At 62.5% G+C, this 23130-nt stretch overlaps 2 protein-coding genes across 9 annotated transcripts; both read left to right on the top strand.

Annotated features, from left to right (window-relative positions):
- Positions 1 to 366: 366 nt before the first annotated feature.
- On the top strand, positions 367 to 15462 carry TONSL (tonsoku like, DNA repair protein). 4 transcript variants are annotated; one of them, XM_033202222.1, is made up of 26 exons: positions 367 to 468; positions 583 to 678; positions 842 to 984; positions 1552 to 1732; positions 2051 to 2180; positions 2449 to 2620; positions 2710 to 2824; positions 3853 to 3998; positions 4089 to 4241; positions 4483 to 4608; positions 4769 to 4964; positions 6224 to 6306; positions 6399 to 6488; positions 7433 to 7505; positions 7612 to 7775; positions 7851 to 7974; positions 8114 to 8874; positions 8982 to 9058; positions 9365 to 9518; positions 9586 to 9664; positions 10194 to 10495; positions 10687 to 10858; positions 11870 to 12045; positions 13417 to 13490; positions 14020 to 14153; positions 15208 to 15462. In XM_033202222.1, exons 1-26 carry the CDS (start codon positions 444 to 446, stop codon positions 15399 to 15401), a joined length of 4140 nt encoding a protein of 1379 aa, XP_033058113.1. In that variant the 5' UTR covers positions 367 to 443; the 3' UTR covers positions 15402 to 15462. The 4 variants fall into 4 exon arrangements, 3 of the variants coding, with proteins under 3 accessions (XP_033058113.1, XP_033058115.1, XP_033058114.1); XR_004435160.1 differs by lacking the exon at positions 13417 to 13490 and having other exon boundaries at positions 15208 to 15343; XM_033202223.1 differs by lacking the exon at positions 367 to 468 and having other exon boundaries at positions 778 to 984.
- Positions 15463 to 15867: 405 nt separating this feature from the next.
- Positions 15868 to 21137, top strand: VPS28 (VPS28 subunit of ESCRT-I). 5 transcript variants are annotated; one of them, XR_004435161.1, is made up of 10 exons: positions 15868 to 16009; positions 17490 to 17560; positions 18164 to 18192; positions 18309 to 18346; positions 18596 to 18685; positions 19344 to 19449; positions 19568 to 19752; positions 20271 to 20324; positions 20405 to 20496; positions 20815 to 21137. XR_004435161.1 is itself a non-coding variant. In XM_033202225.1 (10 exons), exons 2-10 carry the CDS (start codon positions 17524 to 17526, stop codon positions 20930 to 20932), a joined length of 666 nt encoding a protein of 221 aa, XP_033058116.1. In that variant the 5' UTR covers positions 15871 to 16009; positions 17490 to 17523; the 3' UTR covers positions 20933 to 21137. The 5 variants fall into 5 exon arrangements, 4 of the variants coding, with proteins under 4 accessions (XP_033058116.1, XP_033058119.1, XP_033058118.1 ...); XM_033202225.1 differs by having other exon boundaries at positions 15871 to 16009; positions 19578 to 19679; XM_033202228.1 differs by having other exon boundaries at positions 15949 to 16009; positions 18309 to 18498; positions 19578 to 19679; positions 20815 to 21126.
- Positions 21138 to 23130: the final 1993 nt, after the last annotated feature.

Here is a 23130-nt window from a genome sequence, read left to right as displayed (position 1 = left end):
GAGCAGGCTGTGTGTGTGAATTTCAGGAGGAATTGGGGCGGCGGCACAGCTCGTCCACCTTGAGAGGCGCGGGCGGCACGCGGGCTGCAGTCCAGAAGACCCCACCCAGGGCGCGCTGCGACCCCGGCCTCCTGGGTCCCCGCCTCCTGCGAGGAGGAACGGGGTCCCCATCAGGCACTCCCCGGGCCGTGCAGAGGACTCCACGCGCGGGCCAACCCCGGAGTCCGGGAAGATAACTCCTCGGGTCCGACGCCCTAGTTGTCGCCGCGTCCCCGCCAGCTCCTCCCACACTAGAACTTCGAGGACGTCGCGGGCGGGCGGACCGTACTTCCCAGCATGCCCCGCGCCCACCGCCGCCGTCGAGGGGCGGGGCCTGCGTGTCGGCGGCGAGGGGCGGGGCCGCGGCGCAGCGCGGGAAGTCCAGATCCCGCGGCGACCGGAGCATGAGCCTAGAGCGCGAGCTTCGCCGTGAGTCCCTCGGGGGTCCCTTGCGCCGGGGGCGCGGAGGCTAGGGAGGGTTTGGGACTCGGCCCCGGCCCCGAACCCCGCCGCGGAGGCTCAGCCCTCCTCTTCCTCCCACAGAGCTGAGCAAGGCGAAGGCCAAGGCGCAGAGGGCCGGGCAGCGGCGCGAGGAGGCAGCGCTGTGCCACCAGCTGGGGGAGCTCCTGGCCGGCCATGGTGAGCGCCGGGACCAGGAAGCGGGAGGCAGGGCCGGGGGCTGGGGGCTGGGGCCCTGGCCGGGGTCGGGGGCCGGGGGTCGACGGGCTCTTCCCGCAGACGCCGCCCCAGGTCCGCCCTCGCACCCGCGACGCCTGCCAGGCCGTGCTGTGTCCCCGCCTAGGCCGCTACGCCGAAGCCCTGGAGCAGCACTGGCAGGAGCTGCGGCTCCGGGAGAGCGCTGACGACCCCCTGGGCTGTGCCGTGGCCCACCGCAAGATCGGAGAGCGCCTGGCCGAGATGGAGGACTACCCGACTGCCTTGCAGGTGCAGGCGCCCTCACTGGCCTCGCCCAGCCCGGTCGGCCTCTGTTTGGAGCCCTTTTCTGAGGAGGGAGGCCCGGTCTTCGCCTTCAGGAGCCTCGGGCTGGAAGGGACACCTGGCCTGACGCAGCCTTAACTTCACCGCGCCGGGCCAGCCCTCCAGTAGGGACCCCACAGCCTTTCCTGGGACTGGGGCAGGAGTAGGTTTCCTGGCACTAGAAACCATTAATGAATGTTATTTTAGCTATGTTTGTGTTGGGGGTGGTCAGGCCCCAGCCCGAAAGCTCTCCCTGACCCTGGCTGCTGGAGGCAGGACTGCAAACCCCCACCCCACCAACCCCCAGCCGCCCCTCCCCACGTGACAGCGTTGGCTGCACACAGCGTGAAGCCACTGTCGCCACAGAGCCCTTGGCATGCAGAGGAGGGGCATGTGGCTGACCTTGGCCTGCTCTCTGGGGGTTAGGGGGAGCAGGAGTCTTTCCTTAGCAAGAACAGGGTCTCTGGGTATCTGGCAGTGCCGGTTTGCTTGAGGCAGGGTCAGCTCACAGCAGTGACTTCCTTCCACACTCAGCACCAGCACCACTACCTGGAGCTAGCACATTCCCTGCGCAACCACACGGAGCTGCAGAGGGCCTGGGCCACCATCGGCCGCACCCACCTGGACATCTATGACCACTGCCAGTCGAGGGATGCTTTGTTGCAGGCACAGGCTGCCTTTGAGAAGAGCTTGGCTATTGTGGATGAGCTGGAGGGTGGGCAGGCCCCTCCTCGTTTTCTGCCTCCTGAACTGCAGGCCGAAGGCCCAACACCCCTGCAGCCTCCTTGGGCGATCCCGTCTTCTGGGGCCCTCCCTTTGCAGGGCTCTTGTGTGAGGGGTACATGCCCTCCGCAACCTTTCCCCTGGAGATCCTCAGCTCTTTATCCACTCTGTGCTCTGTCTGTAGCAGGACCCTTGCCCCAACATAGGGAGGAGGGAGAGGGTAGGAGAGGCACTGCACAGGCCCCAAATGGGGCCCAAAGCTGGAAACCGCATGTGGGGAGGAAGTGGCTGAGTGGGGGGCATCTTCCAGGGACACTGGCTCAGGGAGAGCTGAATGAGATGAGGACCCGCCTCTACCTCAACCTGGGTCTTACCTTTGAGAGCCTGCAGCAGACAGCCCTGTGCAACGACTACTTCAGGAAGAGCATCTTCCTTGCGGAGTAAGGCCCTGCCCCACCCCAGGAGAGAGTGGAGTCCCTTGTTCCTGGAGGAAGTAGTTAGGGGAGTATTTCTCCCAGGGTCCTCCTGAGAGAGCAGCTTGGTTGGACCTCATCCTCCATCTCTCACACCTGTGCCTCACACTGGGCGAAGGCCAGGCATGGTTAGGGCCCTGAGACCATAGCATGGCAGGGCTGGGGCCTGTGTGGCATCAGCAGCTATCACCGGTGGGAAGCTCCTGGGTGCTCAGTGGCCATCACCCCTCTGCAGGCAGAACCACCTTTACGAGGACCTATTCCGCGCCCGCTACAACCTGGGCACCGTCCACTGGCGCGCGGGCCAGCACTCCCAGGCTATGCGCTGCTTGGAGGGTGCCCGGGAGTGTGCGCACACCATGAGGAAGCGGTTCATGGAGAGCGAGTGCTGCGTAGCCATCGCACAGGTACCCGCTGTGTGTGGCTCTGAGCTCAGGCTCCTGGCGACTTGGGCCTTGGGTATTTTGCAAAAACCTTGCTGTCCTTTGCTCTCCAGGTCCTCCAAGATCTGGGAGACTTTTTGGCTGCCAAGCGAGCCCTGAAGAAGGCCTACAGGCTGGGCTCCCAGAAGCCTGTGCAGAGAGCAGCCGTCTGTCAGAACCTCCAGCACGGTGAGCCTGGGGGCCACAGTGGGGCCCCGGGAGGTGTGTGCAGGGGTGAGCCTGGGGGGGCGTGGAGTCCTGCCAGGTGTGTACAGAGCTCCCTCCCTCACAGAGGAGGCATGAGCACCTGTCCTTGGAGGCAGCAGCTTCAGCAAGAGGGACAGGTACCCTAGTTCCTGACAGGAGAAGACCCTCGTTTTTCTCTGAGCTCAACACAGTGTATCAGGGGCACTGAAAGGGCGGCCAGGAGACCAGCTGGGCTTTTATTTTGCGGCCACCATCTTCACTGGCAAACTGGAGACAGTAGTTGCTCCCCAAGCCTCCTGGATGGAACAGCAGGTGGCACGCATATGGTCCAGGAGTGCTGATGGCCGAGACCACCACTGGAGGTTGGTAGCAGTCAGCCCTTGCTATGAGCCAGGCACCATCCGAATTTTTTTTTTTTTTTTTTATGAGATGGAGTCTCGCTCTGTCGCCCAGGTTGGAGTGCAGTGGCGCCATCTCGGCTCACTGCAAGCTCCACCTTCCGGTTCACGCCATTCTCCTGCCTCAGCCTCCTGAGTAGCTGGGACTACAGGCGCCCGCCACCTCGCCCGGCTAATTTTTTTGTATTTTTAGTAGAGACGGGGTTTCACTGTGTTAGCCAGGATGGTCTTGCTCTCCTGACCTCATGATCTGCCTGCCTCAGCCTCCCAAAGTCCTAGGATTACAGGCGTGAGCCACTGTGCCTGGCCCCGAGTTTTTAAGTGTGTTAGTTCTTGTGACCCTTGAGACCACTCCCCAAGATAGACCCTCCTGTTAACCCCCACATAAACAGGCAGGCAGAGGGAGAGGGTAGGGAGGCCACCACAGGGCTCAGCAGCAACAGCTGGAAGAGGCCGAGGAGCCTGTCCGTGAGGCCTGTTGGGGGATGTTCCAGGGAAGGCTGTGACTTCAGCTCTGAACTCAAAGGGGTCGTTAGAACCCCGAGTGGCCAGGTGGTAGAGCTGGGGTCAGAGCCTCCTGTGTTGCCCCCCGCATGAACCTCTTCCTGGCAGTGCTGGCAGTGGTCCGACTGCAGCAACAGCTGGAAGAGGCCGAGGGAAGTGACCCTCAGGGCGCCATGGCCATCTGTGAGCAGCTAGGGGACCTCTTCTCCAAGGCAGGAGACTTTCCCAGGGCAGCTGAGGCTTACCAGAAGCAGGTATGTGGCCCCAGCTGGGTGGGAGGGCCAGTGAGGTTGGTGAGGCCTGGCCAGGGTGGCAGCCCCCAGCCTCACTGGCACTGCCCCCAGCTACGTTTCGCTGAGCTGCTGGACAGACCGGGTGCCGAGCGGGCCATCATCCATGTGTCCCTGGCCACCACACTGGGAGACATGAAGGACCACCGCGGGGCTGTGCGCCACTATGAGGAGGAGCTGAGGCTGCGCAGCGGCAACGTGCTGGAGGTGAAACCCTGGCTCCCCGCCCGAACGCAGGTTCACCCATGTCTCTGCTTCAGGACTGCCGTTCTCAGGGTGGTCATGGACAGACGTCCTTACTGGACAGGCAGCTCCTTCCTAGGACCGTCCACCCTCGGCAGCTGGGAGGCCGGGCTCCCATTCCGTGTGGGCAGCCGGGGACGCTTGACTGGGGCCTGTTGGACATGGAGAGCGGCAGCCCCCGACCCCGTCCTTCCTCCTGCTCCAGGAGGCCAAGACCTGGCTGAACATCGCACTGTCCCGTGAGGAGGCTGGCGATGCCTACGAACTGCTGACCCCATGCTTCCAGAAGGCGCTCAGCTGTGCCCAGCAGGCCCAGCGGCCCCAGCTGCAGGTACAAGAGCCCGTCCCACCCACACTGGCTCCCCAAGAAGCCCAGCGTCGTTGCAGCCTGCCTGCTCCTTGTCCCACATCCCAGCTTTCTCGGCATCCACAGCCCCCAGCTCTGCTTGCCACACCCCAAGTCCTGAGCCAAGCATCCCTCTGCTCCTCAGAGGCAGGTCTTGCAGCACCTCCATACCGTGCAGCTGAGGCTGCAGCCCCAGGAGGCCCCTGGCACCGAAACCAGACTACAGGAACTCAGTGTAGATGAAGATGAAGAGGAGGAGGAGGAGGAGGAGGAGGAGGCGGCAGCAGCCACAGCGGAGTGCAAAGCCCTGGAGGCCAGCGAGGTGGAGCTCTCAGAGAGCGGTGAGGGCCGGCAGCACCTGGCATTTTCCCTGGGCCTGCTCTGGGCCGGGCTGGAGAGGGGTGTGCTGTGCTGCCATGGAGCCTGCTCAGGGCTTGTGGCGGGAACAAGGCAGGACGGCCGGTGCTTTCCCGGAACTGGACAGAGGAGGTGGTGACCTGCAGGGAGCCTGGGGCAGGCCTTCGCCTCCTAGAGGAGACAGTGGTTGGGAGCCGTGTGAGCGTCAGCTGGGGACATGGTCCCATTAGAGACTCACGTGCCATCTGGGGCCAGGGGTGAGACTGTGCACTTTGAAGAACCCCGGGTGACTCTGAGGGCTGAGCACCTTCCTGAAACCCTCCAGAGCAGGCTTGGGTTTCCTTCAGAGGCCGGCGACATCAGCTGCATGGAGGGTAGGCCTGAGGGACTGGCTGGAGCAGGGCTTGGACTGAAGCCACCTTGGCCATGGTGCAGGGCGAGAAGGCTGAGAGCGGGCTCAGCGGGTAGCTGGGGGGCTAATTTCTGACTGAGTGGTGGGTGGCAGGAGCCTGTCCGTGAGGCCTGTTGGGGGATGTTCCAGGGAAGGCCGTGACTTCAGCTCTGAACTCAAGGGGGTGGTTAGAACCCCAAGTGGCCAGGCAGCTGTGGGAAGTTGGGGCCTCACCAGATTGGTTGCTGTGGGGAGGTGGATCAGGATCTAGAACTGTGGGGAATGCCACTCAGCTGGTGGGCACAGTGAGGAGCTGGGGAAAGACCCGGGGGAAGCTGGCAGAGTGTGAAGGGCATGGTGACGAGGGGTCACCCAGAGCAGGGACAGAGGCAGGTGTGTCTGCCACCTAGGCAGGGTGGAGGCTGCAAGGTGCAGGACACCCAGGCTCCAGGGCTGACCTGGCCTGACGACACAGCTTAGGAGACGGGGGTGGAGAAGGCCTGGGGTGGAGGAAGACCGGCCCACAAGCCAGTCTGGGTGTGGGGATGAGCGGCTGGCACACAGATGGATGGGCCTCGGGCAGGCCTTCTTCTGAGGGAGGGCCAGGTGTGGGTTGGGGCAGAAAGCTCAGGGGTGTGTCTCGAGTGGGAAGAGGGATGGCGGGCAGGAGCAGGATCCCAGCAGGGTCAGGTAGATGTGGAGGCAGCGCTGGGACCATTGCTGAGGAGCCCCCAGAGCCCAGCAGCCTCAGAGCTCAGCCCTCCCATCTCTGGCTCCTTTGTACCTGGGAGTTTGGGGAGCTTGCAGCGGGGTGAGGGCTTCTCACCTGGGGTGGACTTGGCTCTGTTCCAGAGGATGACGCCGATGGCCTGACCCCACAGCTGGAGGAGGACGAGGAGCTGCAGGGCCGCCTGGGCCGGCGGAAGGGGAGCAAGGTGAGGACGGCACCCTACCCCCACCCGCCCTGCCCAGCAGCCCTGCCAGCTCCTCACACCCCTGCCCTGTGCTGGCTTGGCTGTGCCCACAGTGGAACCGGCGGAACGACATGGGGGAGACCCTGCTGCACCGAGCCTGCATCGAGGGCCAGCTGCGCCGCGTCCAGGACCTCGTGAGGCAGGTGGGCCCTGCTCTGGGACACAGGACAGGCTGCCCAGCATGGAGGAGCTGTGGGTTTGTGCCAGATCCCCTAAATCTCTCTGACTCTCAACTTCCTCATCTTCAAAATGGGGCTCCTTAGCATGGTGGCACTTGCCTGTGGTCCTAGAGGCAGGAAGATCACTTGATCCTGGCAGGTTGAGGCTGCAGTGAGTCGTGATTATGCCACTGCACTCCAGCCTGGGCAACACGGTGAGACCCTGTTTCAAAAAAATTTAAAAAGCAGAGCCTGAGCAGAGTGGCTTATGCCTGTAATCCCAGCACTTTGGGATGCAAGGCAGGCAGATCACATGAGCCCAGGAGTTCGAGACCAGCCTGGGCAACCTGACAAGACCTTGTCTCTACAAGAAATTTTAAAATTAGCTGGATGTGGTGGCGTGTGCCTATAGTCCCAGCTACTTGGGAGGCTGAGGCAGGAGAATCGCTCGAACCTAGGAGGTAGAGGTTGCAGTGAGATGAGATTGTGCCAGTGCACTCCAGCCTGGGTGACAGAATGAGACTCCCTCTCAAAAAAAAAAAATGGAGTGCCCGCTGTGTGGTACGCATCTGTGTTGCAGCTAAGTTGGTCAGCCTGGCCAGGATGGGGGCTAGCCCATGGGCTGAAACCTGGGTACCTTCCCACCCCACCTGCCTCATGCCCCTGCGATTTGGGTGCACTGTCTGCCTACAAGGGGACCGGGCAGGCACAGAGGCTGGAGGATATGCTATGGCTGGTCCACCTGTCTCAGGGGGAAGCATGTCCTTCACTGGTGACACCTGAGCCAGAGGAGGAGAGGGCAGGGCCACAGGACTTGCTCTGGGCTCTAAGACTGAGGCCCTGGGCCCAGCTCAGGCTGCAGAGCTCATGGGACTGGGGCCAAGCTGTGAGGTACACAGGGCCAGGCTCCTTCCTGTCCTTGGTCACAGGGCCACCCCCTGAACCCTCGGGACTACTGTGGCTGGACACCTCTGCACGAGGCCTGCAACTACGGGCATCTAGGTGAGCAAGGGACAGAAGGAGCCTGGCGCACCTCGGTGGACATGTGGGGCAAAGAGTCAGTCCTCGGGGGGCATCGGGAACTGGGCTCACGTCTCCCGCTCTGCAGAAATTGTCCGCTTCCTGCTGGATCACGGGGCCGCAGTGGACGACCCCGGTGGCCAGGGCTGCGAAGGCATCACCCCCCTGCATGATGCCCTCAACTGTGGCCACTTTGAGGTGGCTGAGCTGCTGCTTGAACGGGGGGCGTCCGTCACCCTCCGCACTCGAAAGGTGAGCCTGGTGGGGCGGAGGGCAAAGGCGTGGGTATGGGGGCTGCTGTGCCCCTGTTCAACTGATGCCACACAGGGCCTCAGCCCGCTGGAGACGCTGCAGCAGTGGGTGAAGCTGTACCGCAGGGACCTGGACCTGGAGACGAGGCAGAAGGCCAGGGCCATGGAAATGCTGCTCCAGGCAGCCACCTCGGGCCAAGGCAAGCAGGGCCTCCCATGTCCCTGGGGTTGCTGTGCCTACCCTGAGAGTCCCTGGGCCCTGATTTCGGGAGATGCTCCTTCACAGGTGGAATGGGAGGTGCCGGGCCCCTGCCTCAACACGGATTCTCTCTTCCACAGATCCCCACAGCTCCCAGGCCTCCCTCACCCTCCCAAGTAGCCTTCTGTTTGACCCTGAGACCTCTCCTCCTTTGAGCCCCTGCCCAGAACCCCCCTCTAATAGCACTAGACCCCCAGAGGCCTCTCAGGCCCATGCCAGGGTCTCCCCAGGGCAGGCAGCACCAGCCGTGGCCAGGCCTCGGAGGAGCAGGCATGGGCCAGCCAGCAGCAGCAGCTCGGAAGGTGAGGACAGCGCAGGCCCCCCGCGGCTGTCCCAGAAGAGGCCTCGGTGCTTGGCCACAGCACAGCAGGTGGCAGCCCGGACGCCTGGCCCTGCCAGCAACAATGAAGCAGCCGCAGCCAGCACCAGCCGGGCAGCCTACCAAGCAGCCATCTGGGGTGTGGGCAGTGCTCAGAGCCGGCTGGGGCCTCGCCCACCGCGGGGCCAGAGCAAAGCCCTTGCCCCCCAGGCAGCCCTCATCCCGGAGGAGGAGTGCCAGGCTGGACACTGGCTGGAGCTGGACACGCCCCTGACCCGCAGCCGCCGGCCCCGCCCCCAGGGCACTGGGGACAGCCGCAGGCCTAGTAGTACGTCTGGGTCGGACAGTGAGGAGAGCAGGCCCCGTGCCCGAGCCAAGCAGGTCCGCCTGACCTGCGTGCAGAGTTGCAGTGCACCAGTCAAAGCAGGGCCCAGCAGCCTGGCTTCAGAAGCCCCAGGAAGCCCCAGCACCGCCAGGATCTCAGAGCCCAGTGGGGACAGCTCTGCGGCAGGCCAGCCCTTGGTGGGTGTGCAGACCTGGAGCAGAGCCCTCTCCCTACTTGGGGCAGGCAGGTGTTGGGTGGAGCCCACTGTGGCTCCTGACTCAGCCCTGCTGCCTTCACCTGCCAGGGTCTGGCCATGCCACCTCCCATCCGGGTTCGAGTTCAAGTTCAGGATCATCTTTTCCTTATCCCTGTCCCACACAGGTGAGATATCGCCTGCCCTACCCTGCAGCCCACCTGTGCAGCTCCATGCCAGGGTGGTCATATTTGCCCGTCAGGGTGGGGAGTCTGACGAGGACTCCCTGGTGTGTTCCTGGAGGACCCTGTGGCTCCCAGGAATGGCAGAGGGGTGGGTGGTGAGCTGGGCTGCAGGGAGAGGAGGGGCCGGCTACCTGGGAGTGGGAGAAGCAGCTGAGGGGGCTTTTGGCCCTGGGCAGGGATGGCGGGTTCCTGGGGCTTCACCCCAGCTGTGTGCAAGCGGCAGCAGCAGCAGCGCCTCTGTCCCTGCAGCAGTGAGACCCACTCTGTGGCCTGGCTGGCCGAGCAGGCAGCCCAGCGCTACTACCAGACCTGTGGGCTGCTGCCCAGGCTCACCCTACGGAAAGAGGGGGCCCTGCTGGCCCCACAGGACCCCATCCCCGATGTGCTGCAGAGCAATGATGAGGTGAGCCGCGGAAGCCAGGGCCGTAGGGACCGGGAGCCCCCAGGCGGCTCATGACGGTGCCTTCCAGGTGTTGGCTGAGGTGACTTCATGGGACCTGCCCCCGTTGACTGACCGTTACCGCAGGGCCTGCCAGAGCCTGGGGCAAGGTGAGAGCCAGGAGAGCTGCAGTTTCTGGGGGAGGCCGTGCAAGGGGATCGGGCACGCAGGCTCCACCAGCCCAGTTCGTTCCTGGACCTCGGGTGTTTTGGGGTGCACCTCCCCCAGCCTGGTGGGTGCTGTGTCCTGTGCTTGGAAGTATGGATGGCAGGGGAGAGGGCAGCCCTCAGCCCCATGAGCTGCTGATGGTAAGATGGCAAAAAGCAGCCAAAAGCCTGGAAAGTCAAGCCCAAGGAGGAGAGCCTTGCGTGGGCTGGGAGCTGCTGGGGAAGCTTCCCAGAAAGCTTGTCCCAGGGGGCGTGGAATCTGGCGGTGACTGGTGGAACTTAGGGTGCTGCAGACCCACGTTGGCCCCCATGGCCTCACAGTGCTAGACCCACAGGCATGTGCGAGTAGGCGCTGCAGCATGTCCAGCGGGTGACCCCTGGGGCTATTGAAAAGGGGCTGCCTGGTTTTTCTGGGATTCAGAGGGCAGAAAGGGCCGGCTTTGCCCTGGTGACACCACATCCCTCCCCACAGGGGAGCACCAACAGGTGCTGCAAGCCGTGGAGCTCCAGGGCTTGGGCCTCTCCTTCAGCGCCTGCTCCCTGGCCCTGCACCAGGCCCAGCTTACACCCCTGCTGCGGGCCCTCAAGCTGCACACAGCACTCCGGGAGCTGCGCCTGGCAGGGAACCGGCTGGGGGACAAATGTGTGGCTGAGCTGGTGGCTGCCCTGGGCACCATGCCCAGCCTGGCCCTCCTCGACCTCTCCTCCAATCACCTGGGTCCCGAAGGCCTGCGCCAGCTTGCCATGGGGCTCCCAGGCCAAGCCACCTTGCAGGTAGAGGCACAGGGAGCAGTAGACCCTCAACAGTGGGGTATCAGGGTTCCCATTCTGCAGGTCCCTGGTTGGTCTGGGGTAGTTAGGAGAGCCAACCAGTGCCCAGTTGTGATAGGTTGGCCAGGCAAGGTGGGGAAGAGACAGCCAAGCCAAGCTCCTGGGGGCTCACTGCCAGCCTGTGTCTTCCGCAGAGTTTGGAGGAGCTGGACTTAAGCATGAACCCCCTAGGGGACGGCTGTGGCCAGGCCCTGGCCTCCCTCCTGCGCACCTGCCCCTTACTCAGCACCCTGCGTCTACAGGCCTGTGGCTTCGGCCCCAGCTTCTTCCCGAGCCACCAGACAGCACTGGGTAGTGCTTTCCAAGGTGAGCTTGACCAGGCACTCCCTGTCCACTCCCTAGCCCCGGGGCGTTGAGGGTTTCGAGGACCTTCAGAGGGGACCTGGGCTGGGCACAGGGGCAACACCTGTGGTCCCAGCTACATGGGAGGCTGAGGCGGGAGTATCGCTGGAGCCACGAGTTCCAGGACAGCCTGGCCAACATAGACCCCATCCCTTAAGAAAAAAAGTCTAGGCTGGGCGCGGTGGCTCACGCCTGTAATCCCAGCACTTTGGAAGGCCAAGGCAGGCAAATCACCTGAGGTTGGGATTTCAAGACCAGCCTGACCAACATGGAGTGCAGAGGTCATGCCACCGCACTCCAGCCTAGGCGTGGAATCTTACAAAGTAAGATTCCGTCTCAAAAAAACCAAACCATGTCTAGGGGCCTAGGATGCCAGACCTGGCTCTCCAGGAGGGCCTGGCACCTGGGAGCAATAGATGGATGTGTGGGTACAGGGTCTGCCTCCAAGGGGCATCTGGTGCCCACCCAGCCAGGCTGACCCTCCCAGGGAACACTGTGAGCAGAGTCCAGGCAGCTCAATGTCCGGTGGTCCCCAACCCGTGCTCACCAGCTGAGTGCTGTTCGCCTGAGGCAGTTCCACTGTGAGCCCACCCAGGCGGCAGAGACGGGTCCCGGTGCCAAGAGGCTGGGAATTGGGTATCATCCAGGGGTGGGGGAGTGTAAGGGGGGCAGCAGTGGTCCGTGCACTCCCCTGACACCCCACTGTGCAGAGTCATGTGGCCCAGGACCATGTGGTTGTAGGGTGGGAGAGGGCAAGGTGTCCAGAACTGGGGGGCAGCCGAGCTTGGACGTCTGACCCCACCCTCCCAGCTGGGAGAACGTGGGCGAGAGCCTTTGCCTCTGCACTTACCACCCCACCCCACGAGCACTGTGTCGTGGTTTCCCCAAAGGGGTCCTGAGGGTTCTGGGCCCAGAACTTGGGGTGGGTACAGGGCTGTGGCCACGTGGAGCTGACAGATTCTGGCCCTGGTGCAGACGCTGAGCACCTGAAGACCCTGTCCCTGTCCTACAATGCCCTGGGAGCCCCTTCCCTGGCCAGGACCCTGCAGAGCCTGCCCGCCCGCACCCTCCTGCACCTAGAGCTCAGCTCCGTGGCAGCCGGCAAGGGTGACTCAGGCCTCATGGAGCCCGTAGTCCAATACCTGGCCAAGGTACGAGGTGGGGAAGGACCCAGAAAATACTGAGCCTCAGAGGTCAGAGGTCCCAGGGGAGCTGGGAGGCGCTCACCTCTCCCCAGAGTCCAGCTGAACTCACTGAAGGGCTCTACAGAGAGGGTTAGAGGTTGGGAGGTTTAGAAAAAACAGCTGGGGGGGCCAGTCGCGATGGCTCACGCCTGTAATCCCAGCACTTTAGGAGGCTGAGGCGGGTGGATCACAAGGTCAGGAGTTCAAAAGCAGCCTGGCCAACATGGTGGAACCTCATCTCTACTAAAAATAAAAAATTAGCCGGGCATGATGGTGGGTGCTTGTAATCCCAGCTTCTCGGGAGGCTGAGGCAGAGAATTGCTTGAACTTGGGAGGCAGAGATTGCAGTGAGCTGAGATCGCACCATTGCACTCTAGCCTGGGCTACAGAGCGAGACTCCGTCTCAAAAAAAAAAAAAAGTAGGCCGGGCACACTGACTCATGCCTGTAATCCCAGCACTTTGGAAGGCCAAGGCAGGTGGATCACAAGGTCAGGAGATTGAGACCATCCTGGCTAACAGGGTGAAGCCCCATCTCTAGTAAGAAATACAAAAAATTAGCCGAGCATGGTGGCAGGCGCCTGTAGTCCCAGCTACTCGGGAGACAGGCGGGAGAATGGTGTGAACCCGGGAGGCGGAGCTTGCAGCGAGCAGAGATCGTGCCACAGCACTCCAGCCTGGGCAACAGAGTGAGACTCCGTCTCAAAAAAACAAACAAGGCTGGGCACAGTGGCTCAAGCCTGTAATCCCAGCACTTTGGGAGGCCGAGACCATCCGGCTAACACGGTGAAACCCCGTCTCTACTAAAAAATACAAAAATGGCCGGGCGAGGTGGCGGGCGCCTGTAGTCCCAGCTACTCGGGAGGCTGAGGCAGGAGAATGGCGTGAACCCAGGAGGTGGAGCTTGTAGTGAGCTGAGGTCTGGCCACTGCACTCCAGCCTGGGCGACAGCAAGACTGTCTCAAAAAAAAAAAAAAAAAAAAAAAACAGCTGGGGGAATGCTTTTGTGCAGCTGCTTGTCTCAGGCTATGAATTCCTGCCCACCAGATAGGACCTGGGACCCAGAGTGGCCTTGCCCACCCACAGGCAGGTCCCAAGGGGCACACTAGGGGCCTCTGATGCTCTCTCCTGGGGGGTCTTCCAGGCACAACTGGGACCCTATTTTCACACCACCACGTGCAGACTGTGACCCACATCAGGAGAGGTGTTTCCTTCCGATCTCCAAATTGATGGGGGATTCTGCTCCCTTCTGGGCCCCTGGGTGTGGGTGCATCTGCTGGAAGCAGGGAGGGCAGGTGTGCCACTCGGTTTGGCCCCCTCGGGGCTCTGCTCATGTCTAGGAAGGCTGTGCTCTAGCCCACCTGACCCTGTCTGCAAACCACCTGGGGGACAAGGCTGTTAGAGACCTGTGCAGGTAACGTCCTTGCCCTGCTGCCTGCTGGCCTGGGGGTCTGATCACATGGCTCTGGACCCCAGGGAGCTGGGCTACAGGAGAAGGGCCACAGAAATGGTACCAGCTCCTCCTCCCCAGCGCATCCGGAGACATGGCTCCTTCGGTTTCCACCAGCCTCTCAGGCTGTCCTGGAAGGCAGACTACCCTAGGGCTTCTTTCTTAGCATGGGCCTGTGGCTCTTGAGAGCACCCCTCTGGGCGTGTCCTTGTCACTGCTGTGCATCGGCCCACATGAGGGCCACTGCTCTTACTACCTGGAGCCTCAGTCAGCTCTCTGAGGAGTGTTGAGAGGAGCCAAGCTGGGCCAGGCACACCCAGAGCTGGCCACTGTGGCCCTGACCCCTGGGAAGGACCCCCAGCCCTAGAGGGGCACCTGCCCCTGGGCCTGGCCCGAGGCTCCCTGAGCTGGGCATTTGTCAGGGCAGCTTTCCTAGTGTTGGGGCACTGGCCTCTGGAAGCCAACCTTTGCACTTCTTCCCACGCTATCTCAGATGTCTCTCGCTGTGCCCCTCACTCATCTCGCTGGATCTGTCTGCAAACCCTGAGATCAGCTGTGTCAGCCTGGAAGAGCTCCTGTCTACCCTCCAAAAGCGGCCCCAAGGCCTTAGCTTCCTTGGCTTGTCAGGTGAGGGCTGGTATGGTGGCCATGCCTGCCATGTTTGGCCTTTTCGGGGACCTGCCTGAGACCCGGGGGCCTCCTCCTAAGGGGCTGTCACTGCTACCAGCCAGGCAGCAAGGCTGGGCTCCATGAGGCTGGGGCAGCAGGGGGCAGAGAGACAGTGACAGAAAGGGGGCATGATCCCAGCTCCTAAAACCATAGGGTGGGGAGCGAGGTGGGTCTCTGCCTCTGGTCTCTCCCACCCAACCTTCAGAGTAGACTATGGCAGGCAAGACCCCCTTCCACGGGGACTTTCCCATTGTCTCTGGCAGGAAGAGGGAGCCCAAGGTCAGGGTGTTGAAAGCTGCCAAGGGACCCTCCCACTTCCTGGCAGCGGCTCCTCTGACACAACCCTGCCCAGGCTGTGGTCTCATGTAGCTTGTTTTCTCTTGAGCCACATCAGGGCAGTCCCCAACCTGAGCTGTCTGGAAGACAATCCCAGGAGAGGCTTTGATGACCTGGCTTCCCAGCTGGGGCCAGGGCAGGCTGTGCCCTCCAGGGGATGAGGGCTGTAAGTGAATGTAAGAGCACAAGGGGGAGCTCTGCTGTCTTCCTGCGCCCTGTCTTTACCCCCCAGGGCCAGACCGCCTTTTCCAGGAAGGCACCTGAGTGCTGGTGGGAGATCCCCTCCCCCCACTTTTGGCATCTGTACCTTTCCACCCAGCTCCCTGAATGCGTGAGCTAAGTGTCCTCGAGCCACTCAGGCCCACCATGTACAGATTTGCAAGCAGCCCCATTATGTCCTTACGGGTGGAGACTGACGTGTAGGCATGGACTTTGAGATCGGGCACCGGCAGAGGTATAGAAGGGAGCCCCCCTTCCTCCTGCCTGAACGCTGGCTGTGCAGAGGAGCCCACTCCTTTCTGGCGTGTCATGGGGCCTCTCCTGGGCTCTGCCCTCTGCCCCTCACTACAGCCCTGGGTCCCTCAGGGAAAGCGAGTTTGTTCCCTCGAGCCTGCCGCGGGCACCGGGACGCCGCCGGCCCCCACAAGCGCTGAGGCCTGCCCTGTTCCCTCCGCAGGCTGCGCCATCCAGGGTCCCCTGGGCCTGGACTTGTGGGACAAGATCGCCGCGCAGCTCCGGGAACTGCAGCTGTGCAGCAGACGCCTCTGCGCCGAGGACCGGGACGCCCTGCGCCAGCTGCGGCCCAGTCGGCCGTGCCCCGGAGAGTGCACGCTGGACCACGGCTCCAAGCTCTTCTTCCGGCGCCTCTGACCCCGGCGCCGCCTTTCCCCACCCTCACCGAAGCCCCTAATAAATGAAGCTGCTGGCCGGACGCGATGGTTCACGCCTGTAATCCCAGCTACTTTGGGAGGCCGAGGCGGGCGGATCACGAGGTCAGGAAATCGAGACCATCGTGGCTAACACGGTGAAACCCGGTTTCTACTAAAAATACAAAAAATTAGCCGGGCGAGGTGGCGGGCGCCTGTAGTCCCAGCTACTCGGGAGGCTGAGGCAGGAGAATGGCGTGAACCCGGGAGGCGGGGCTTGCAGTGAGTGGAGACTGCGCCACTGCACTCCAGCCTGGGCCACAGAGCGAGACCGTCTAAATTAATTAATTAATTAAAAAAGTGAAGCTGCTGCCTCCCTCCCTGTGGCTGCCTGGCAGGCGGGTGGGCGGGGTAAGACCCGGCTTCGCGTCTGCTGCGCCGCTGGGGGGCATGGCCGGAAGTCAGTGCGGGCGCAGGCGTGAGGGCTGAGCGCCGAGCTGCCGATGGGGAGGGTCGCCCCCGACGCGCGCAGGCGCAGACGTGAGGGGTGAGCGCCGAGTCGCTGATCGAGCCCCGCCCCCGGCGCCATCTCTCGCACTGCGAGCAGTCCAGGTACCCGGGGCCAGTGGGTGGGGAAGGGGCCGAGTGGGGGGAGGCGATCCCGGGCCTGGCACCCTCGGGGTGCGCCTGGGCCCCGGCACAGTCTCGGCTGAGCGCCGCAAACGTCATGTTATTGGCGTGTTTTAGAAACTGGCTTTTCTTGCTCATTGTCCACTCTGCGAGGTTGCTTTGCACATTCGCTTGTGGCCGCAGAACGTCCGCTTTCGCTGTTGGGCAGAAGTCCCTGCGTGGTTGGGGCGGTTGGCTCCTTGGCCCTCTCCTACCTGGCGATTCCGTGACGGCTGCCGAGCAGCCTCGGTCCCCACCCCGCGGCTCGCAATGGCCTCGACCCTCGGAGAGCTTGACCCAGACGTTCCCTTCCCACATGAGCGGCGCTGCTCTTTCCCGGCCCTTCGGCGCGGGCCGCCTTCCCTCCCTTGTGCTCTTCCCCCATCCCTGGTAGCACTGTCCACTCCCGCAGTTAGCCGGCTCAGCGCTGCCCTCCCGGGCCTCTCCGCCAGAGCTGCCTGCGCCTGCCCGCCAGGCCCGCTCCCCTCCCTTCTCCCTTCTCCGTCCGAGTTGACCTTACTGTCCCGCCCACTGGGCCAAAAACAGGGCTGTCGTTCGTAACTCCTTTATTTTAATCCTACCTCAAATCCCTCGGCGGATCTGACGGTTCCACTTACGAAGAGAGAACGTCTGGAGCTGGCCCAGCTTCCGCACTAGGCAGGACCCTCCCACGGGCTCCGCTTCCATTCTTTTTCCCCAGCTCGCTGCCCACCTAGAGGCACCTCTCCATCTTCATGCCCTAGGACCCCCTCGCTCCAGAAGCTCTACCCTCAGCTTGTTTGTTCCTCCAAGTTCATACCTACTTAAAGGCGAGCTGTTGCGTGTGTCGTTCCTGTGCCCGAACTCTCTTCCCGGGCCATCAAATAGCTGCCTGCCTCCCTCATCACCTCCCTCAACCTCCAGCTTGGACCGTACCCCAAGGCAGCCCTCACCCCGCTGTCCTTAGTGTCCACAGTACCTCAGTTTTTCCTGGCAGCCCCCATAGCACCCTGTGTGTTCACCACTATTGAGCTCGGGAGAGCTCTTCATGGCGCCCTGGGTCTCCAGGACCAGGCGCTTAGGGGCTGTCTTTTTTGTTTTTTGTTTGTTTGTTTGTTTGTTTTGAGACAGGGTCTTGCCCTGTCTCCCAGGCTGGAGTGCAGTGGCTCAGTCTTGGCTCATTGAAACCTTCACTTCCTGGGTTCAAGCGATTCTCCTGCCTCAGCCTCCTGAGTAGCTGGGATTACAGGCGTGTGACACCACGCCCAGCAAATTTTGTATTTTTAGTACAGGTGGGGTTTCACTATGTTGGCCAGGCTGGTCTCGAACTCCTGACCTCAGGTAATCGCTTGCCTTGGCCTCCCAAAGTGCTGGGATTACAGGTGTGAGCCACCACGCCTGGCTTAGGGGCCATCTTTGAGTCAGCCCTGGCTCTGCTCCCCAGGTCTCAGTGCTGTGGCCCCCACAGAGCCTAGAGGATGTTTCATGGGATCCCAGCCACTCCAGGCATAGGAGGTAAGTGTGGCCGGAATGGCACAGGCTTTCAGCCCCTGCTGCAGGGGCTGACGGGCAGTATTGGGTATTGGGGGTCAGGGGTGGGGAGGCATCTGACCCTGCTCTCATACAGCCTTGGGAGTGGCCAGGGGCTGATGCAGTTTATCACAGGAGCACTGAGGGCCCAGAAACCTCCAGGCAGAACTAGCTTGGTCCTGCTGGGCAGACATGATGAGCTTCAGTGTGGCCAGAACCGTGGGGGTCCTGGGCACCCAGTGTCACCAAGCCGAGGGGAGAGACCGTGTGTGATGAGCCTTGTTGGCCCTGCATCATGAGTCACGAGCAGGACGTGGCCACTTGTGCAGGTGACTCGGCCAGGGAGCCGCAGTGGAGCTGGGGAGCTGGGCCTGTCATGCCGCCCCCGGCTTCTTAGAGGCGTTATCCTCAGGTGCCCCCACACACTGATAGGGGTGAGGTTGGAACCCCTGTGCTCCAGCTCCCTCCGGGTTCTTTGGGACCCAGCCTGGGAGGCCTCAGGGAGGAACTGAAATAGAGGCTGGGACTGGAGCCTGCCCTTGGGTTCCCTTTGGGGCCAGCCTGCCAGCTCTCTGCCTTCTCTTGCAGCCCCTGGGAACAAGCCAGAGCTGTATGAGGTGAGTGGTGGGTGCATACCCGGCCAGCATTGGCCAACAGCAAACACCTGTGTGGCCTTGCCAGGGCCCTGCAGCCCCTGCTGGCACCAGCCCACAGAGCCTGCTCTCTCCGGCAGGAAGTGAAGTTGTACAAGAATGCCCGGGAGCGGGAGAAGTAAGTCTAGGCGCCCAGGCTGCCCCAACACACCTGTGCGCATCTGGCTGTCCTGGGGCAGCCTCCCCCAGACCCACCCCACACTGAGAGGTGGGAGGATACAGGGTCAGGCTGGGGAACCGTTCCTGAGGCACTCCAGGATGGAGCGAGAGGTGGGCAGAGCTCCCACAGTGGCACCTCCGGGCAGGGGATAGTGCTCTGGGCTCTGGGCTTGGCACCCCAGGGCCCGATAGACAGGTGTGTCCTCAGGTATGACAACATGGCAGAGCTGTTCGCAGTGGTGAAAACAATGCAAGCCCTGGAGAAAGCCTACATCAAGGACTGCGTCTCCCCCAGCGAGTAAGAGCCCATGTCCTTGGAGGCCTACTCCTGCCCTGCCCGGCCTGGGTGCTCCGTAGACAGCAAGAACAGGCGTCTGTCAGGCTGTGAGGTGCCCACTCATGTGGGGCCCACCCAGTGTGAGGAGGGTGCGCCTGGCTCTCAGCCAGGGAAGTCCTGGGGGGTGGGGAAGGAGGCGGGCAGAGGGGCAGCCCCTGGAGTGTCATCGGGCCCACTCCCCCACCCTTATCCCTCAGCACAGACAACCTTAAAAGACGGTTGGGAGGCTTGGGGATGTCCCAGGATGTTTTGGGGGGCTTTGTTCAATAAAGTGACAAGACCCTCACAGGCCTCACAGGCCTCACAGGACCAGGACAGGCCGCCACACAGGACCAGGAGCTGTGGGCTGGGCCATCGTAGCAGAGGGCTGGTTGCTGTTGCTCGGGGTGGGCCGGGGTTGGGAGCTGGGGCTTCCACCTAGAGCTGAGCTACAAGCCCCACTATGTGCTCAGGGTCCCGCCCCCCCAAAGCTGCTGGCAGTCCCTCCTCCTTGCTCGGCCTGCCTTTGCCTGTTGCCCTGCCCTCTCTGGGAGCTGCTCTGCCTCTGGACCAGCTGAGGGGGCAGGATGAGCTGGGCAACGCTGGTCCCATGCTTGGGCCGCAGCTCACCTCTCCCTAGGTACACGGCAGCCTGCTCCCGGCTCCTGGTCCAGTACAAAGCTGCCTTCAGGCAGGTTCAGGGCTCAGAAATCAACACTATTGACGAGTTCTGCCGCAAGTTCCGCGTGAGTGCCTGGTCCTTCCACCCCCATGGGATGGGGACCGTCGGGCATGGGTATGGGGTGCCGGAGGGCTCTGGCCACCTGGGGCTTGCTGTCCTGAGAGCCCCAGCACCCATGTCAGCTCCCCACAGCTGGATTGCCCACTGGCCATGGAGCGGATCAAGGAGGACCGGCCCATCACCATCAAGGACGACAAGGGCAACCTCAACCGCTGCATTGCCGACGTGGTCTCGGTGTGCCCCAGCCCCCAGGGCTCACAGGGTTAGGAGGGCCGAGGCCGCCCCCTGCATTGCCGACGTGGTCTCGGTGCACCCTGGCCCCCAGGGCTCACAGGGTTAGGAGGGCCGAGGCCGCCCACTGCATTGCTGACGTGGTCTCGGTGCGCCCCGGCCTCCAGGGCTCACAGGGTTAGGAGGGCCGAGGCCGCCCGCTGCAGCTGGGCACAAGGGTAGGGTCCTGGACCTCCAGAGCTGGGCAGCACTCTGACTTGTTGGGCGGAAGGGGACCCTTTTAACTAGGGATGAGGGATTGGCAGCCTACGGGGAGGCCCCCCAGGCCACCTGGACTCCTTTTCGGGGGATGAGCACAGTGCGTTCTGGTGGGGTCCTGGCCCCGGGAGAAAGTATGTGGGCCTACCCTCCAGTTCCCATGCAGCTGCCTGGGCAGCCAGGACCTCGTTCACTCAGGAGGCCCGCAGGGTTTGGGAGCAGAGTGCAGTGAGGAGGCCTAGTGACAGCTGTGGCTGGGAAGGGGTTGGGGCCTGTGAGCTGCGGGGCCACCCCCACCCCTGAACACGCAAGCCTCACGTGCACACCTGCCCCCAGCTCTTCATCACGGTCATGGACAAGCTGCGCCTGGAGATTCGCGCTATGGATGAGGTGCGGGCATTGGGCTGGCAGGGGGCCTAGGCAGGAGGGGATGGAGCCGGTGTTGGGGTCCCAGCCACTGTGTGTCCCAGATCCAGCCCGACCTGCGAGAGCTGATGGAGACCATGCACCGAATGAGCCACCTCCCGCCCGACTTCGAGGGTCGCCAGACGGTCAGCCAGTGGTGGGTGTCCCTCCCCGCCAGGCGGAGTCCCCGCGGTGCCCCTGAGGCCCACCCCGCCAGGCGGAGCCCCCGCGGTGCCCCTGAGGCCCTCCCCGCCAGGCGGAGTCCCCGCGGTGCTCCTGAAGCCCTCCCTGCCAGGCGGATCCCCCGCGGTGCTCCTGAGGCCCTCCCCGCCAGGCGGAGCCCCCACAGTGCCCCTGAGGCCCTCCCCGCCATGCGGAGTCCCCGCGGTGCCCCTGAGGCCCTCCCCGCCAGGCGGAGTCCCCGCGGTGCCCCTGAGGCCCTGCCCACCCCACATGCCCTGTGCTGCACTCCCAGGCTGCAGACCCTGAGCGGCATGTCCGCCTCGGACGAGCTGGATGACTCACAGGTGCGTCAGATGCTGTTCGATCTAGAGTCAGCCTACAACGCCTTCAACCGCTTCCTGCATGCCTGAGCCCGTGGCGCCAGCCCCTGCACGGAAGGGCAGAGTCTGAGGCGATGACTCCTGTTGCCCTATCCGCCACACAGGCCCTGGTCACCCACAGAACTCACTGTCTGCAGCTGCCCATCTTGTGTCTGTCTTTGGTGTCAGGACTTTGGGGGCCGGGCCCCTCCCCACAATAAAGATAACTCTCCGACCCTCCTGCCTAGGTGGCTCCCCCAAGCCTGCCCTGTGTGGTCTCTCCACCCTCCTGGGACTCTGAGCATACATCCCCTCTCGCCTGCCCTCCCCCGACCTGTGTGGTGGCCTGGCCCTGGCTCTGTCCCTGCCACTGTGTCCCTCATGGCCTGTGTCACTCGGTGACAGCTGCTTCCCTGGTGGGCTCTGCCTGGGCATGCAGTGGGAGGCAGGGCTGCTTCCACAGCCCCAAGGCCTGGGAAACAGATCCACCACCTGGCCAGGCATGGCTCAACTCTGGCCACAGGGGAGGCTGAGGCTGCCTGCCACCCCTCCCCACTCCTCACTGAAGCCCAGGGCAGCACCAGGTCTTCTGAGTGCAGTCAGGTCCCAGCGCACCCGGCCAGGCTGGTCTCAGGGGCGGTGTGCTTCATGCTGTCAGCTGCTCCACACCCACCTCTCCACTCTGGTGACTGCACCCTGGCCCAGGACTCCTGACTTACTGCAGCTCCAGCCAGTGACTCATCGGGTGGGAGTTTGTCAAGCCCACCACCAGGGCCTCTCCCCAAGCGCCTCAGCAGAGCCCAAGAGTCAAGGCCGGGCCTGGTGGGGAGGCAGTGGGTGGTAGACACCGTCCGTTCAAAGCATGTGCTGTACACCAGCAGCTGCCCCCAGGGAAAGCAGCAGACCACACACAACACTTCTGGGTTCCAAGAGCCACGCTTCACATCTTAGCAACTCTGTTGTCAGGACAAGGGACGTGCCAGGGTGTCACTATAGCATTTTTCTTTCTCAGCGGCTGAGAACACAGCACCTCTTACTATCTGTGGCATTTAGAGCCAATGGAATGAGGTGTGTAGAGAAAGAAAGATGGTGAAAATCAAATCGCATGGTATTCCGCGGGGTCTTGGGACGTCGAGCAGGAGGGCATGGGGGAGGCAGGTGGGCTCTGCACGGCTGTGTGGGGGCTGCCTCTCAGACGGCCAAGGGGGGCCATGAAGCAGGATGACAACTTCAGTGGCTGGAGAGGGAGGCTGAATCCCACCAAGAAGCCGGAGGACTGGCCAGGGGCACTGCTCTGGGAAGTGGGAAGAGACTGACCAAGGAGCCAGGGAAGAGCCCCCAGGACAGCAGGATCCAGGGCACCCGGAGGGAGCTGAGGAAGGGTACTGTCGAGTCGGGCCATGGAGCCCCAGTGTCCTTGACAGGCACACGTGGGTGCAGGGTGCTTTGAGGGAGGATCAGCACCCAGAAACGTGTGTGTCAAGCCGAGCAGATGGCCTGGGTCATTTTGATCTTTTTTTTTTGAGGAGTCACTTTCTGTTGCCCAGGCTGGAGTGTAGTGGCACTCGGCTCACTGCGACCTCCACCTCCCGGGTTCAAGCAATTCTCCTGCCTCAGCCTCCTGAGTAGCTGGGATTACAGGGGTGTGCCACCATGCCCAGCTATTTGTGTACTTTCAGTAAAGACAGTTTCTCCATGTTGGTCAGACTGGTCTCCAACTCCTGGCCTCAGGTGATCGCCCGCCTGAGCCTCCCAAAGTACTAGGATTACAGGCACAAGCCACCACACCTGGCCTGCAATTTTTTTTATTTTACTTTTTAGTTTTCTTTATTTTTATTTTTTTTGAGACAGAATCTTACTCTGTCACCCAGGCTAGAGTGCAATGGCATGATCTCGGCTCACTGCAACCTCCACCTCCCAGGTTAAAGAAATTCTCTTGTCTCAGCCTCCCGAGTACTACAGGCACGAGCCACTATGCCTGGCTAGTTTTTGTATTTTTAGTAGAGATGGGGTTTCACCGTGTTGGCCAGGCTGGTCTCCAACTCCTGACCTCAGCTGTTCTGCCCGCCTCGGCCTCCCAAAGTGCTGGGATTATAGGCATGAGCCACCGTGCCCGGCCTATTTTATTTATTTTTTACTATGATAAAATATAACAAACTTTGCCTTTTTATCTAATTTTAAGTACACAGGTCAGTGGCATTAAGTGTATTTACATTATTGTGCAACCTCATCGTCCACCTCCAGAACTT

This window comes from Trachypithecus francoisi, unplaced genomic scaffold, assembly GCF_009764315.1.
Source record: "Trachypithecus francoisi isolate TF-2019V2 unplaced genomic scaffold, Tfra_2.0 Lachesis_group7, whole genome shotgun sequence".
NCBI lineage: Eukaryota > Metazoa > Chordata > Mammalia > Primates > Cercopithecidae > Trachypithecus > Trachypithecus francoisi.
The sequence above is the reverse complement of the archived record's forward strand: the minus strand, read 5'-3'. Positions and strand labels throughout refer to the sequence as shown.